The 17,200-nt window shown below is 39.1% G+C and overlaps 1 protein-coding gene across 1 annotated transcript in view; it reads left to right on the forward strand.

Annotated features, from left to right (window-relative positions):
- Positions 1 to 16,872, forward strand: part of CENPM (centromere protein M) — a 52,990-nt gene extending 36,118 nt beyond the window's left edge. Inside the window, exon 4 of the mRNA XM_089687728.1 lies at positions 16,736 to 16,872. Coding sequence (XP_089543854.1) covers positions 16,736 to 16,820 — 85 coding nt within the window. The 3' untranslated portion in view covers positions 16,821 to 16,872. The remainder of the gene's footprint in view (positions 1 to 16,735) is intronic.
- The last annotated feature ends 328 nt before the right edge of the window (positions 16,873 to 17,200 follow it).

Raw genomic sequence — 17,200 nt, forward strand, 5'->3', positions numbered from 1 at the left:
CAACCCAACAACCCTGTCCACATCCTCCTTCCCATTCTATATCTTCCCTCATGGATATCTGTCTATATCAGAATCTACTTATTCTTAAGTTCTTTCTAGGCTTTCTCCTACCTTCCCCCTCATCTCCAACCAGTTCCGTGTATCTTGTTAGAGATTTTACATTTTGACCAGCTATACCAGATTTTCTTAAATTGTTTTCTAATTTATTCTCCTCTATGTGATATAGTTCTTCCATCCTATACAGGTGAAACTTGAAAAATTAGAATATCGTGCAAAAGTTCATTTATTTCAGTAATGCAACTTAAAAGGTGAAACTAATATATGAGATAGACTCATCACATGCAAAGCAAGATAGTTCAAGCCATGATTTGTCATAATTGTGGTGATTATGGCTTACCGATCATGAAAACCCCAAATCCACAATCTCAGAAAATTAGAATATTGTGAAAAGGTGCAATATCCTCGGCTCAAAGTGTCCCACTCTAATCAGCTAATTAAGCCATAACACCTGCAAAGGGTTCCTGAGCCTTTAAATGGTCTCTCAGTCTGGTTCAGTAGGAATCACAATCATGGGAAAGACTGCTGACCTGACAGTTGTGCAGAAAACCATCATTGACACCCTTCATAAGGAGGGAAAGCCTCAAAAGGAAATTGCAAAAGAAGTTGGATGTTCCCCAAGTGCTGTATCAAAGCACTTTAATATGTGGAAGGGAAAAGTGTGGAAGAAAAAGTTGTATAAGCAGCACAGATGACCGCAGCCTGGAGAGGATTGTCAGGAAAAGGCCATTCAAAAGTGTTGGGGACTTTCACAAGGAGTGGACTGAGGCTGGAGTCAGTGCATCAAGAGCCACCACACACAGATGGATCCTGGACATGGACTTCAAATGTCGTATTCCTCTTGTCAAGCCGCTCCTGAACAACAAACAACGTCAGAAGCGTCTTACCTGGGCTAAAGAAAAACAGACCTGGTCTGTTGCTCAGTGGTCCAAAGTCCTCTTTTCTGATGAGAGCAACATTTGCATCTCATTTGGAAACCAAGGACCCAGAGTATGGAGGAAGAATGGAGAGGCACACACTGCAAGATGCTTGAAGTCCAGTGTGAAGTTTCCACAGTCTGTGTTGATTTGGGGAGCCATGTCATCTGCTGGTGTTGGTCCGCTGTGCTTCATTAAGTCCAGGGTCAACACAGTCATCTACCAGGAGATTTTGGAGCACTTCAGGCTTCCTTTCGCAGGCGAGCTTTATGGGGATGCTGACTTCATTTTCCAGCAGGACTTGGCACCTGCCCACACTGCCAAAAGCACCAAAACCTGGTTCAATGACCGTGGGATTACTGTGTTTGATTGGCCAGCAAACTCGCCTGACCTGAACCCCATAGAGAATCTATGGGGCATTGCCAAGAGAAAGATGGGAGACATGAGACCGAACAATGCAGAAGAGCTGAAGGCTGCTATTGAAGCATCCTGGTCTTCCATAACACCTCAACAGGGCCACAGGCTGATAGCTTCCATGCCACACCGCATTGAGGCAGTAATTGCTGCAAAAGGGGGCCCAAACCAAGTACTGAGTACATATGCATGCTTCTACTTTTCAAAAGTCCGATATTGTTCTATGTACAATCCTTTCTTTATTGATTGCATGTAATATTCTAATTTTCTGAGATTGTGGATTTGGAGTTTTCATGAGCTGTAAGCCATAATCATCACAATTATGACAAATCACGGCTTGAACTATCTTGCTTTGCATGTAATGAGTCTATCTCATATATTAGTTTCACCTTTTAAGTTGCATTACTGAAATAAATGAACTTTTGCACAATATTCTAATTTTTCGAGTTTCCCTGTAGATATTTTCTACTCTTTTTATCCATTCATTAATTCTTGGTCCTTCTGAAACCTGCCAAAACTTGGGAATCAGACATTTAGCTGCACTGATTTAGATGATTAAGTACCATATTTTTATAAAGTTTCACTGAGGGCTCAAAATGATAAAATAAACACATCCACAGATCTCTCTGTACAATCATCCCACATATTTCCTGGGTGTATTGAATTATTTCCTTCCAGTACTCCTGTATTTTTGGGGAGTCCCATCATAAATGTGCCATTGTTCACTTTTCTCCACATTTTCTCCAGTACAAAGGTGTGGTGTCTACTTGTTGCTTATGTGCTATACTTGGTGTAAAATACCATCTAGCCAGACATTTATAATTCATTTCCACTGTGCTCATATTTACCACCTCATGTGTTAACTTAAAAATGTTATTCCTTTGTTGTATGCTCAATTCTGTTTCAAATTCCTTTTCCCATTTTTCCAAGAACCCTGGAGGATCAGTTCCTTCAATCACCATAAGAATCTTATATATCCTAGAAGTGGCTCGTTTTGGAGCCATACTCTCATTTCACAATTTTTCAAGTGGATACACATCCTCCGTCATCCTCCAGTGGTTGTGGAAGCCTTGAAACAAAATGATTTAATTGACGGTACCGTGACTCATCAAATGTGATAAATCTTTTTTCTTTAAATTTTAAAAAGTGTGCAGTTTCCCATTATACAGTATATCCTTCAAACGTGCATTCTTTTTTTTTATCCATTTCCCAAAAATATTGTCCTTCCCTGGGGGAAAATACTCCGTTCCCACCAATGAAATCAATATTGAATTATTTTCCCAACCTTTTTGCCTATACATTCTATCCCATACACTCAGAACTTCCCTTGTCAGTGAACTAGTATTTACATCCAATGTGTGAAATTTATGTGGTATCCATACGATCTTCTCCAACTGTGTCCCACTTAAAATCCTCTCCATATTTACCCATCCCTTACCGTGTGAATTAAATGTCCAATCTACTATTCGTGATAAAATCATAGCTAAATAATAGTTCCTCACATTAGGCAACCCCAACCCTCCCTTCCCTTTTGCTCTGCTCAGAACCTCATAACAAATTCTCGGTTTCTTGTTTGCCCAAATAAACCTGAGTATCATTTTCTTTATTATCCCAAAAAAAGAACCTGGAAGGTGGACTGGAATCATGTACAAACTTATACAGAAGTTTTTGCCCTATTACCATCTTTATCAGATTTATATGCCCTATCCAAAAGGCTCCTCCCTTTGAAAGTCTCCTCATCTCCTCCCTAATTTCATTTATTAAAGGGATATATTTTGCCTGATATAGGCATTTTTATTGAGGGGTTAATTTTACTCCCAAATAGCCTATTTCCTTTTCCCTCCATATGAATGGAAACTCTTTTTGTAAGCTCAACTTCTCTAACATTGAAAGATTGAAAGATCTCTAACATTGAAAGGAACAGAATTTCCAGAGTCACAATAGGAAGAAGGAGAATTTACCTATTCCAGGGAAGAAAACAGAACCAAAAGCAGTTTCAGGGAAAGATAATGCTAAAATAAAAAATACAACTAATCAAGCATACAATGTCCCGATACAGAATAGATTTCAGCCCTTAGAAGGCTGTAATGACTATTATAGTCCAAGAGTGAACTACTATAGTCCCAATAGGAATAGAGGAAGGGGAAATTTTTTTCAGAGGAACTACAGAGGTCGTCCTCCGGGCCCACCACCGTTCATGAGACCATATTACCAACCCCAATGGGAAGGGGGAGGACCGAGAAATCCCCCCTACTACCAAAGAAGGGAATGGGGGGGAAATTATGCCCCAAGAGAGGAAGAAGTAAGTGGCCCTCAAAACTACTGGGTAGGGGAGCAAACACAGGACAAAGGGAATATAAACAAAAGGAAGAGGAACGAAGGATAGGTGAAGGAATTTACAATTTAAGTTCAGTCCCTTTGACAGAGAATGAAATATTGGTATTAGATAAAGGTCTAAAATTTGCCCCGAAATCGAACTTGAATAAATTTGAGACTTACATAGATGTTAATAAATACATTAGGAGATTAAATATTAAAAAATATTTTGCTTCGTTACCAGGCCAAACTAATACATTGAACCCTATGCCGAGGTCAAAATATGTATGTAGTAACTTAAAAAACAAGTCTACGTTTAATCCGGTGAATTCAAGGAATATGAACATAGAAGTATTCAAGCAAATGGTAGTAGATGATTTATATGAAGTGAATTTAAGAAAATTTAGGGAGGAAGAATCTATCCATCAGGGTTTAGATGCTCTTAAGAAAAAGAAAAATATTATTATTAGACCGGCAGACAAGGGTGGAGGGGTGGTAATAATGGATAGGATGGAATATGAAAAAGAAATGGATCGTATTTTAAGTGATAGTGAAACTTATGAAAAAATTTTAAAAAATCCAACTATTTTATATATAAAAAACAGCTCCAGAAGTTAGTCAAAAAGGCTGAAGAAGATAAAATTATTAATGAGAAAGAGGCTCTATATTTGGTTCCTTTGTCATGTAGGATTCCATACATGTATATATTGCCAAAAGTTCACAAAAGTCTTAGCAGACCCCCAGGGAGACCCATTATTAATGGGATTGATTCTATACATTCAAGGGTGGGAGAATACATAGATTTTTATTTGCAACCAGTGGTCAAAAACATGCAATCATATATAAAAGATAGTCAAGATGTGATTAGTTTATTAGAGGGAATGGAGAGTACTCAAGGAATGTTTTTAGTTACTATAGATGTAAACTCCCTTTATACTAACATTAAACATAAAGATGGAGTAGAAGCCATCAAATGGGCTCTGTTAAATTATACAGACTTGCACCTTAAACAGAGAAAATTTATCATTCAATTATTAGAATTTACAATGAGAAAGAACTATTTCTGGTATAATGGTGAATATTACGAGCAAAGGAAGGGTGTCGCAATGGGCGCCAAATTCGCTCCGAGCTTGGCGAATATTTTCTTAGCAAAATGGGAAGAGAAAGAGATTTATGGTAAAATTTGGGAGGGGCTAACAATATGGAAGAGATATATAGACGATATTTTGGTTATTTGGGAGGGCACAGAGAAGAATCTATTAAAGTTTTTGAGGTTTATTGAAACCAATAATTATGAGTTGGAATTTACATATAATATAAGTAATGAACTGGCAAATTTTTTAGATCTCACTATTTTTAAATGTAATAACAGATTATGTTTTAAAACTTATTTTAAAGATACGGATAGAAACGGATATATTCCTGTGACTAGTTGTCATCACCCGCAATGGATACAAGGCATACCAAAAGGACAGTTTACTAGAATTATGAGGAACTGTTCAAGATTGGAGGACTATATAGCACAATCTAATGTTATTAAAGAGAGGTTTGTTTCTAAAGGTTATGATCCAGAAAAATTAGAGAGTATACGATTTAAAATTAGTCAGAACTATTTAGGTGACGGGAAAATTAAAGAAAAATTTAAAAATGAAAGAGGAGAATAATACTAAAAGGGAATATGCGTTCTATTCACGTTTTAATTGTCAATTTAAAGAAATTGAGAAGGTTTTAATTAAACATTGGCCAATATTACAGAAGGATAATGTGCTAGGCCCGGTGTTACCAAATAAACCAAGTTTTATTTATAGAAAAACGAATAATCTGAGGAGCACCTTGGTGAAAGGAATAATATCCCCTCCAAAGAAAATGGGTAATATGTTTAATCTAAAAGGATTCTATCCGTGCAGAAAATGTAGAATGTGTAAAATTACTAAAATTAAGAATAAGAAGACTCCTTCCTTCGCTTCTTGCTCTACAGGTGAAGAATTTCTTATCAAACAATTTATTACATGTGACACCAAATACGTTACATATATGCTGGAATGTCCTTGTCAGTTCCAGTATATAGGGAGAACGAAACGGAATTTACGAAAAGGCTGGAAGAACATGTGAGGAATATTATTAAAGGGAAGAAGGATCATAGTGTATCGAAACATTTTAAGGAATTCCATAATTCAGATCCTAGTCAGTTAAAATTTTGTGGAATTGATACTGTGGAAGGACATTGGAGAGGGGGTAATAGAATTAAGAAATTGTCACAAAATGAAACTTTTTGGATTTATAGGATGAATACATTGAAACCAAAGGGACTGAATATAGAGCTAGATCTGAATTGTTTTATTTCAGATAGATAAATATGGAGCAGTAATTTAATGAAAATTTAATGATAGTTTGGACAATTCTGGTATATCAATTTTAATAATGTATTTGAAATAACAGTGGTTTTATATCTATAGATGTACGTTTATTTATAGATACTTATATATTTTAATTAATATTTTATTTTAAATTTAACTTTTATATATTCCATTGAAATAAGTAGAGCGGTGGTTTTATATATATTATTAGGGATTTCTATTGGTAATATATTGATAGTAAATTAATGAGATTGGTGTATTGGTTTTATAATTAATGGGTTTAGTAGCAGTATTATTATACGACCACTAGAGGGAGCACTGGGCGTAATATTATGATACATGGTGGGTATTGGGTTAATAGTTTTAATAGGTTTATTCTCTGAATATATATTATCTACATATGAGCTGGTTATTTGCTGATCTCATATGTAGAGAGGTTGTAAATTGATATATAGTAGCGTTGGTGATATTAGGATATAACTGCGAACTTTATTTCCGGGATTGTGGGTTTGCGGGAGGCTGTATAGGGGTCTATTGCGATGTTTCCCTCATTCAATATGGCGGATCCGGCCTCACCCCATTATAAGACAGTGGATTATAAGGAGAGACCAATGAGACGTCTGTATCCCTTCAGATGAAGTCCGGAAGTGACGAAACGCGTTAGGGGAGTGACGTCATCACGCACGCACGCTAACCGGAAGTGTCGCCGCGGCCATTTTGTCGGTTGGAAACAATCGTTTTTTCAACCAGAGATTGAAATGTGCAGTACAGAGAGCTGGATAACGTGTTTTTACATGATAACAAGGCATTTTTGGAGAATCGTTTTGCTTCACTGAACACATAAAGAACTTTTTTTGGAATTTTTGGACATTTATTTATCTATTATATATTTTTTTGGAGATTGGGACACTTATTATTATTATTAATATTATTATTATTATTATTTTTGGAGATTTGGACACTTATATATATTTTTATTTTTCTTATGTTATTTTATTATTTTATTATTTTGATTGCTATATTTGATGATTTTGGATTATATATTGGAGGGGGGGTTTATTATTATTTTTGTTTAGATTGGATCATCACCTTTTGGAATATGTGGGTTTATTGAATTTTCGAGATAGATTGGGCGTATTGGGAAGTTCATCACAAAAAGTACAAATAATAGTTTATTCACTTCCTAGGGAGGAAGTAGTGTTTTGTGACTGTATAGGAGCTTTTTGATTGATTAACATTGAAAGATTGATGTTTATAATTTCTGACTTTACCAAATTTATTTTCAAATTTGATAACTCGCCATACTGGATTAATTATCTCATTAAGTCAGGCAATGTTATTCTAGGATAAGCATTTCATTTAGTCTCCACATTATTTTGTCCTGACCTCCTCCTACCCTTAGTCTCATTGTGACAGGAGCGTGATCAGAGATGGACATGACCTCTATAATGGAACTAACCAATGACTCCAACTGTTTATGCTCTATCATTATATAGTCCAGTCTTGAATACGAACCATGTACATGAGAGAAGAAAGTATAATCTTTCTCTTGGTTGTTTCACTCTCCAAGCATCCACCAATTGATATTTATATAATAACCTCTTCAATGATTTCATTGTTCTACCCCCCTCTCTGTGCACATGATGACACATCCAATTGAGGATCCAAACACAAATTAAAATCTCCAGCCACGACTAGACTTTCCTTTTTTAAATTCAGAGAGTTTCCTTAATCCTCCCTCTAAGAAAGTTATTTTATTTAGGCAATAAATATTAGCTGACGTATATTCCACTCCTTATAGTTTACCGTTCAGAAATAGAAACCGACCCTCTGGATATTCCAATCTACCTTCCAGGGAGAAGATAACATTTTTTGAGAGCCCAATTAATACTCCTTTGGCTCCTTTAACTGGTGAGTCACCATAATACCACACTGGATAATACTTTGAATATAACTTAACATTTGTATCATGGGTTATATGTGTTTCTTGAAGGAACACGACCTCTAAGGAGTGTTTGATGGATTTCCCTAAGTATTTTGTGTCTTTTTATCGGGGGGTTCAGCCCTTTTACATTATAGGTCATAAACTTAATCAAACTCATGTCTACCTTGGTTACCTATTTCTACTGGCTTTCCTTCAGGAGAAAACAATTAGACAGTTAAGATATGGACTTTCCCAAACTTATCATTCTATCCAGTCTAGTTCCATCTCCTTACCCACCATCCCCACCCCCTAAAAACCCCCTGGCCTACATGTTCTGGATATAACTTCGCTAGATTTTTATTAATAGAAATTTTTCTTAAACTTTTAAATGTCCTGCCATGGAACACAGCGACTCACCATCCGCAACTGTGTATCCAGGAACATGGGCAGTACTCTCTCCTGTGCTCAGCAGATCACACACAGTCCAGGTCTGCTTCCCGCAGGGGGGACCAATTTAATAGAGCTCTTTTCACTCACATCCTCACGGTGCCATGTTCCGGCAGCAACAAAGTAATACTAAACCTGTGGAAGGTTTTACCATACACGACAATAGAGACCAGCCCATAGAAAAAAGGATAGGGTGTTGGGGTGTACTAGCGATATCCACTGCCTTATCATCCCATCCAGTCTAGTTCCAGGGAAAAAAAAAGGGGGGGGTGGGGGGGTAGAAGGGGTGAAGGAACAAGAATAGGCTCCCCGAAGGGAAGGCACCCAGTAGAGAAATAGACCAGTAGGGACCAGAGGGAAAGCAAAACTCCCATTCAAGCAGCCAAGAGGTTGAGAGTACAGAGGACTCTGTATATATTCCAGGAGAGCTAGGTCCGGTAACCATGCTCGTAAGTGCCCAGTTCCTGCGCCAGGAGTGACTCCATACTTTCAGTATGATCCATCTTTGCGACCCACTCTAAAAGGGTTGGAACACAGTGCGTTCTCCAATGGCAAGGGATGATCAGTCTGGCAGCCATCAGACAATGACGTAGAAGTCTGCGTTTAATATGTTTCAAAGAGCCAGGTAGAATAGAAAGCAGAACAACCTGTGGAGTATTTGGGACTTTCCGATCTGTAACTGCAGTGTAACCACGCATGGATAGGGGGACATTCCCACCAGAAATGGAGTAAGGAACCAGGGGCAGTGTGACAGCACCAGCGGAGATCAGGGGTGGAAGAGAAAATCCTGTGGAGTAGGGTGGGACATCTATACCACCAAGTGAGCAATTTAAGATTAGTTTCCTGTACTTTGCTGGTCAGAGACAAACAATGGGTATGCGCAAATGACTTCAGCCAGTCTTCATCTGATATCTGAGCATCAAGATCAGCTGCCCATCTAGATGTGTATACGGTGGGAGGTCTGGATGGACCCTAGAGAGGGTCTGATAGAGAACAGAAAGGAGATGTAGAGGATGAAGATCTTGAAGGAGCCAAGAGGGCAAAATAGGCCTGTCCCAGGGTGCGAGAAGGTTGGAAAGGTGGGAGACAACCCCGATGGAGTATTTGTATTAATCGCCTGTGGGTTGTTTTGTTCCACAAAAGGAAATGGGAACAAGATTGGGCTGGGGCAAATTGAGGGCTCCCAAACAGAGGGGTCATAGGACCAATCAATGAGGAAACCTGAAGTGTCAGGGCCAGATTGTCCCACATTTGCAAAAGATGATTGGTCAGTAGTGGTAAAGATGAAGACTGACTCCGAATTCAGGTACTGTCCAGGGAAGAGCTAGGTCACACGGTGCCATAATCTGTTCCAGGAATACCCACTGCTTTGTAGGCGCATGATGGAACCAGTTCAATAATCAAGTGAGAACTGCAGCTGCATGATATAAATGCAGATCAGGCACCCCTGCCCTTCTTTTTAGGGAGTGTTAGAGTCGTTCTATGTAATCTTGGTTTCCGAGGGCCCCATATAAACTTCGTAAAAGCAGTTTGCAACGTTCTATAGAAGGGTCGAGGGATGGCGATAGGTAGAGTCTGGAATAAGTAATAAGATGTGACTAAACCATGAGTAACCATAATTCCGAAGGTCCTGTAATGTGCGTTGAAGTACAGATGTATAATTTTCAGAGAATATATGAGAAAGGTTAGGGGGGATTTTAATACCCAGGTACTTAAGAGATCCAGCTCAAAATCTCAGACTTCGTATGATTGACCTTAAAATTGCTGAATTCACTATACCGGTGAAATTCTGATAAGACAGAAGGCAAAGATATGAGTGTTAGAAACATAGAGCAGTAGATCCTCTGCGAAAAAAAGCCAATTTCACCTACTTCGAGCCAACTGGGACGCTGGTAATATTGGGGTTATTGCGAAGCGCTATCGCCAAGTGATCCACAACCAGAACATACAAAAGAGGAGATAATTGACAACCCTGCCGGGTTCCATTGCTTATAGGGAAACTCGTTGGCCTTTCAGGTGAATTCTAGCAGTAGGGGACGTATAAAGGGTGAGAATCTTCTGCTGCATGCTGGGACCCAATCCTATTTGAGTTAGCGTTAGCGTGCCAAGAACGGCCACCCCACCCTATCAAATGCCTTCTTGGCATCAATAGATAGGAGGCAAACAGGAAGACTAACAGATTGAGCATGGTTTATAACCAAGAGAGTTTTTAAGGTGTTATCGCGAGCCTCCCTGTATGGATTAAATCCGGGAGTAAAGGCTGCAGGCGAGTGGTGATCATTTTGGTATAGATCTTAATATCCATACAATCAGAGCAATAGAACGATAGCTGGAGCAGAGACTCAAGTCATTAACTGGCTTAGGGACAAGTGAAGTGAGATGTGAGCTTTCAAGGTTTGCGGTGGAAAAGAGGATGAAGCAGAGATGGAGTTAAACATGCGTAACATAAACTGAGAAAGAACAGAACATCTTTGAAGGTCTTACAGAATTTAGGAGTAAATCCATTGGCACCTGGACTTTTGCCCAAAGGGGTCGCTGAGATAGCGCCTGATAGGATCAATTTCTGTCTGTAGCCCAAACTGCTGTCCTCGGTTATTTTTGACCTCTGGATCCAGGAGAAATAAAGCTCCAGACACCGAAGTGTAAAAGCTAAATCTCTGAAAGTTTAATGCGTGTATGCACTATTATACAAGAGTAGTACAGGCGTTACTAAGCCAAAATGACCAATGAAATATTATACTCTTATCAAAGAAGATAGAAACCACAAATGGTTGATGAGTACCATATAAGGCAATTCCATTTACTAAGAATAGAAACTAGACTCAGGAAATGAGAGAGGATTTACAAGCGAAACTCAAAACCGAAACAAACTGTTTACTCATCTAAAAATGGAGGCATTAAACAAAACGGATGCCAGTTAATAAATATTTCCTTACAGCTCCTCCCTTTTGCCACATAGTGACAACACATCAAATTTCCCAGTTGTTGTTTCCAATATGCATCTGGGTTCTTTAAAAGCTTGTTAAAAATGCACATGTAAAGTTTAGCAACAACAGAACAAAAATATTAGTAAAAGACATATCAAAATCATCATGCCTACTTTCTTCAACCATCCAAAAAAATCTCCAAAACTTCCCAACCCTTTAAAAGGGTTCCAGCCATCTTCAGCTATGGATCGAGCTCGAGCTTGTAAAGCATTTACCTGGGCTATATGATTCTCAATTACTTCATAGTAATCTGGATACTCAGCAGATGTGTTATGTATCCATGTACGACACTCAGTCAGTAGTAGATTCACATAGCCCAGTCAATGCTGCACCCATTTGTTCTATTTTCATTTTAATTTTTGAGCACCTGTTTCCTCAATGCCCGTAGTTCAACATTCAAAAGACTCACTTCTAGTTGTGTTTCATTTATAATCTGATCCATAATAAGTGAATAATTGTTTAACCTTTTCATCAATTCTATCCTCTACCCAGTCCTTGAAGGGAACCATGACCAGGCTTGGTCTCCTGTTTTAAAACGTTCCCGCTCATGCCTACACTTCAAAGGATATCTGAGATGACTACTAGTCAGTAAACCATCACTGTGTGCCCCTCCCATGACATCCATTACTGGTACAAAGATGGCTAAATAACACCATCCTTCCTGTCCCTGGGGATCCATGGATAACAAGTTTTCCCACAACATACATGGGCTCCTTCAGTAAAAGCTACTGACTTTTTTTTCCATGCTTGGCTTACATTTGGGTTGGGGTTAACAACTAAAGCTAAATTAATAAAAACTCAGCCTAATCTGTAATATTTTCTGTGGTATACATTGTTAGTAATGTTTTCTTTATATTTTTTCTATCTATTCTTAGTGATATTTACTTGTACAAAGTTACCATCCTCAGGTGCTTTCCCAGTGACATTAAGTTTAGACTTACTACAAAATTCTTCCCCTTCATTTGATTTGTTGCCTAAATGATAACACCATTCAGGTTCCATCATAACTCCCAACACTTCAAATGTAGGCCTTGTAGTAACATTTGTAAGGATAATGCGCACATTACCAATAAACATTGATGTCACATTTTTTGGTGCAGCATAAAAAGGAATGTTCATGGTTTCAGGGTGAAGCATACTGCAAACCCAACAACTCTCGAATCCCAAGAGTTTGGCATACCTGTACTTAAATTTCAACAATTACATATTATCAGTCAATGATCTTTTCTGCTCCTTTTTTGTTCAGTGTCATTCACAGTCTTACTGTTGAGGCCACAGATTGGTGGCCATTATTCTGGGTGTTAGTAGCAGTGGCTAGCCCAGTAAGCCACTGAAAAAGTTATCACCTGAGAGACAACTGATCAAAAGAAAGTTCTTCCAGGTTTTCCTTGAATGAAGCAGCATCCTGATTATTGGAGGGCGTTGATAGGTTTGTCTCCTTTTTTTGTTCCATCTGCTGCTCCTGGTTCTTTGGTGGTTCCGAGATCCGCTTTACTCTAGAAGCATGTATCCAGATGTTGGAATCAGCAGTCAGAACTGCGGTTCTCGTCACAGCCTTCATTATGGTGGATTCCCCATACAGCGGATCTGCGGTCTTGTGTCTGTGAAGTTTCTTAACCACTACCCAATCTCCTGGCTTGTACGGGTGGGTTGGATCATCTGTGGGAAGAGGAAATAAGAGAGCGAGAGACATCACCATATACACCATTCAACACCCTAATCAATTCCTGGACTTTCCTTACCTAGATTAATTCTAAATCACCTGGCATAACTACCAAAGGACCTCTTGTCCAAGGGTGGAGAATGGCCTGCCCATAAGAATTTCAAAAAGGGAAAGTTTGGTGACTTTATTAGGTGTCATCCTCATCTCAGCCAGAACAGCTGGCAGGTACAAATCCCATCCCTTAAATGTCCCACCTGTTGCCTTCCTTAGTTTTTCCTTCAAGTCCTATTTGCCCATTCTACCTGATCAGAACTCTGTGGATGGTTAGTTATGTGGAACTTCCAGTCAATGCTCATCCGTTTGGCTACCTGACGAGTAACGTTTGATGTAAATGCTGGTCCTTTGTCTGAGTCTATACTTGCTGTACATCCCCATCGAGGGATGATTTCTTTGCAAAGGATTTTAGCAACAGTCATCGCATCCTCCTTGTTTGTTACAAACGCTTTGGGCCAGCTACTAAAGGGATCCACGATCACCAGCAGAAACTTACCTCGCACACTATTAGGTATGTGTGTAAAATAAATCTGAAGTTCCTCAAATGGTCCACTAGATGGCACTAGATCATGTTTAGTCTGATTGGGGTTTCCAAAGTTGTTTCTTTTTTGTTTATTAATATTTTATTACATTTTTTCATTTCTATTCCATTCCAATATAAAATTCAATGTCACATTCAAATATTTTCACCCAAAATACAAATACACCCCCCCTCCCAATCCGTTCCTTCCCCTTCCCTCCCCCTCCCTACTACTCAGCACCAGTCCTCATCTTTTTTGAAGTCTTAGGGTTTTCTATATACTTTCAATTAGTTTAACCTTCCTAAACCCCTCCCACTTTTCCACTTCTCACGAAAACCTTCCATTTTATCTTCATCTAAATGGTATAATTCCTCCATTTTATATATCTGATCTACTCTCTTAATCCAATCCATTATATTTGGTACTCCCTTTTCCATCCAGAATTTAGGAAAGTTGTTTCTAATACATGTAATACACCGTCCAATTTGTTCTTGAGTCTGCTTAGTAAGATTTGGGATACCAAATCTTTTCTTTAGTTCATATTTCGCTAATTGCCAACCCCGGTGTCCTGTGCCATGGCACTGTGCTATAATAGGAGGAGCACTGTGATGCGGGAGTTCTATTATACCTCCCTTTGACATTAGACCATTTGCGTCTATCAACCATTTTTGTTGCCAGTATGGGTGCTTGTTGCAAGTCTATTCTGGGAGTGGTATCCTCATGTATTACCTGAAAACAATCATGTTCCTCTGGTGGGTTATCAGTTTCACCTTTTTATCCCTTGCAAACAATTTAACATAGCTAAGGGACCTGAGTTAGAACATGCATATTTAACTTCCAATTTAGCAGTTGTCAAAATTACCAAATAACCACTTGCCCTTTGTGCTGTCATGTGCTGCGTAGTGAGGTTCCTAAGGACATGCAGTACATGAGTGGTGTGAAGGATAGTTTTATGTTCCAGAGTCACACTCCTTGAGTCTTCCACCGCCATGGCACAGATGGCCAGGGCTCTCAGACATGCCGGCATGCCCTGTACTGGATTTGGTACTACTTTTGAAAAATAGGCTACTGGCCTCGTGTCTTTCATGATCCTGAGTGACCACAGCCGCCATGGTTTTACAATTGTCACGAGCATACACATGAAAATCAACATTGTAATTTGCTAAACCCAGAGCAGGAGAGGAAACTAGTGAGGACCTCAAGGTTTGGTAGGCATTAATGGATTCTTGGTCCCACTCAATGAGGTCTGAAGCCTCAGTTTTAGTGTGCTTCCTGAGTATGTTGTCATACTGTGAGCAGTCAGGTATCCATTGGCGACAATAGTTGACCATACCAAGGAAGGAGAGCATTTCATTTTTAGTTTTCAGGCAGGGCAAACCCTTAATGGTTAGGATCCTCGACTGGTTCACCAGTTTGACAATATTGTACCTTATGCCTTGCCACTTTGTGTCCCTCCTGTACCCAGAAAATTTAACAGATATACTGTCCTATCTACAAGCCTCCCTGTTGGGTGAACAAAGTAATAAGTCATCTCCATACTGGAGCAACGTTGAACCATGGTGGGGGTGCCCAACCCTTTAAGGTTTCTCGGAGGGCCATGGAATATACAGCTGGAGAATCCACATTGCCTTGGGGCAATCTGGCCCAGGTTAACTGTTGGCCAGAGTAAAACTTAACAGTAGTTATGTTTCTTCGTCAACTGGGAAGGAATAAAATGCATTACTTACATTGATCACAATATAACACACTGTATCATGTGGAATGGAGGTAATCAAAGAGGGCACATCTGGGACGATGGGTGCAATTGGAATAATGAGAGGATTGATGGCCCTGAGATCTTGCACTAAACAGTAAGTACCATCAGCTTTCTTCACTGCAAAGGAGCTTCTCTAATATTGGCATGATACCATCAATCTTTTCTTGTGACAAAGGATACTGCTTTTGGTATACTGGACCAATTCCAGGTTTAGGTCTGGCCTTGTAAGGTGTACATGGAATATACCCTACATTTAGCTTACTGTTGGCTCAGACTTCACTTTGTCTAAATCTTCCATGCTCACAAAACAGTGAGGTGACTCCATGTGCACTCCTCCCTTCTCACTTACTCTGATTGTGGCTTTGAAGTTTCCTAACAGATCTCTGCCTAACCAATTCACAGGGCATCCCAATATGATTTTGAAAGAATGGTTCACTATGGGACCTTTCCCATAAGGGTCTGATACACTCAAAAGGGGTGTTTCCCAGGTTTTAGCACATGTCCCAGTGATACCAATTGAAGGTTCACATTCTTCTCTTGTCCCCCTCATAATAATTTTCCTTCAAACTGGACCGGCTGGCTCCCATGTCAATTAAAAAATCTATATTTATGCCACCAACCATTTAGTGTAATTTCATGAAGCTGGTCATTGCTAGCATTTAGCTGGGGGAATTCCAAAAAAGGGGTAATCATGAATCCTCATCAATTGCCATTACAACATGCATTTTACAAAGTAAATCTCTACCTAACAGATTATCTGGGTAGTCAGGGATTATGGTAAATTCATGCCAAATCTGTTAATTTCCTTTTCTGTCAGGGTCCCCTCTTACAGGCAAGGGAGGGGTCTTAAAAGTTGGAAGAGCTGCTCCACTAATTCCCATTGAAGGTTCACATAAAATAAGTGGTCCCACATAATATTCATCCTTTTAAAACTGAATGAGTTGAACCTGTTTTAATTACGAATAATATTTTCCATCCTCCTACCCTTAGAAATATTACAGGTTCCTGTTGAGTATGGGAGACAACTGGACATGTGAGAGAGCTTTTACCTTTGGGGCAGCCCTATTGTGGACCTTGATGCTACCAACTGATTGGGTACTTGATGGGTGGATTTTTGCACTTTGTCTCCTGGATTTACTCCCTCTCTAACTTTTGGGCAATCCTTTTTCCAATGACCTTCCCGTCCACATACAAACCACCTGTCATTTTGGGTCTCCCACCTCCCCTACCTTTATATCCTCTTCTCTCCCTATTTCTATTGCTACCTCTTTCTCTAGTATTATCACTATGTTGTAACCCCCGAAAATGTGCTTTGTTGGTAGATTTGGAGACCTCAAAACGTCCAGCAGCGTCTTTCTCTATCATTTGTTTTTCAAACGTACCTGCGTTCATCTCTATCCAGTTTGAAATAAGCTGCCTTATTAACAGAAACATTTCAGTTCTGAATCCTGCCATGAAGGTAGGTGTGTGTGTGTATTTATGTATGTGTGTGTGTGTGTATGTGTATGTGTGTGTGTGTATATATATATATATATATATATATGTATATAATATATATACACACACAGTTGTGCTCAATAGTTTACATACCCTGGCAGAAATTTTGGCATTGATATTGAAAATATGACTGATCATGCCAAAAAATGCTCTTTTATTGAATGATAATGATCATATGAAGCCATTTATTATCAAATTGTTGTTTTAGCTCCTTTTTAAATCATAATAACATAAATCACCCAAATGGCCATGATCAAAAGTTTACATGCCCTGGAATGTTTGGCCTTGGT

Source organism: Staurois parvus, unplaced genomic scaffold (genome assembly GCF_062004578.1).
Source record: "Staurois parvus isolate SC_StPar_1 unplaced genomic scaffold, SC_StPar_1.0 ptg000436l, whole genome shotgun sequence".
NCBI lineage: Eukaryota > Metazoa > Chordata > Amphibia > Anura > Ranidae > Staurois > Staurois parvus.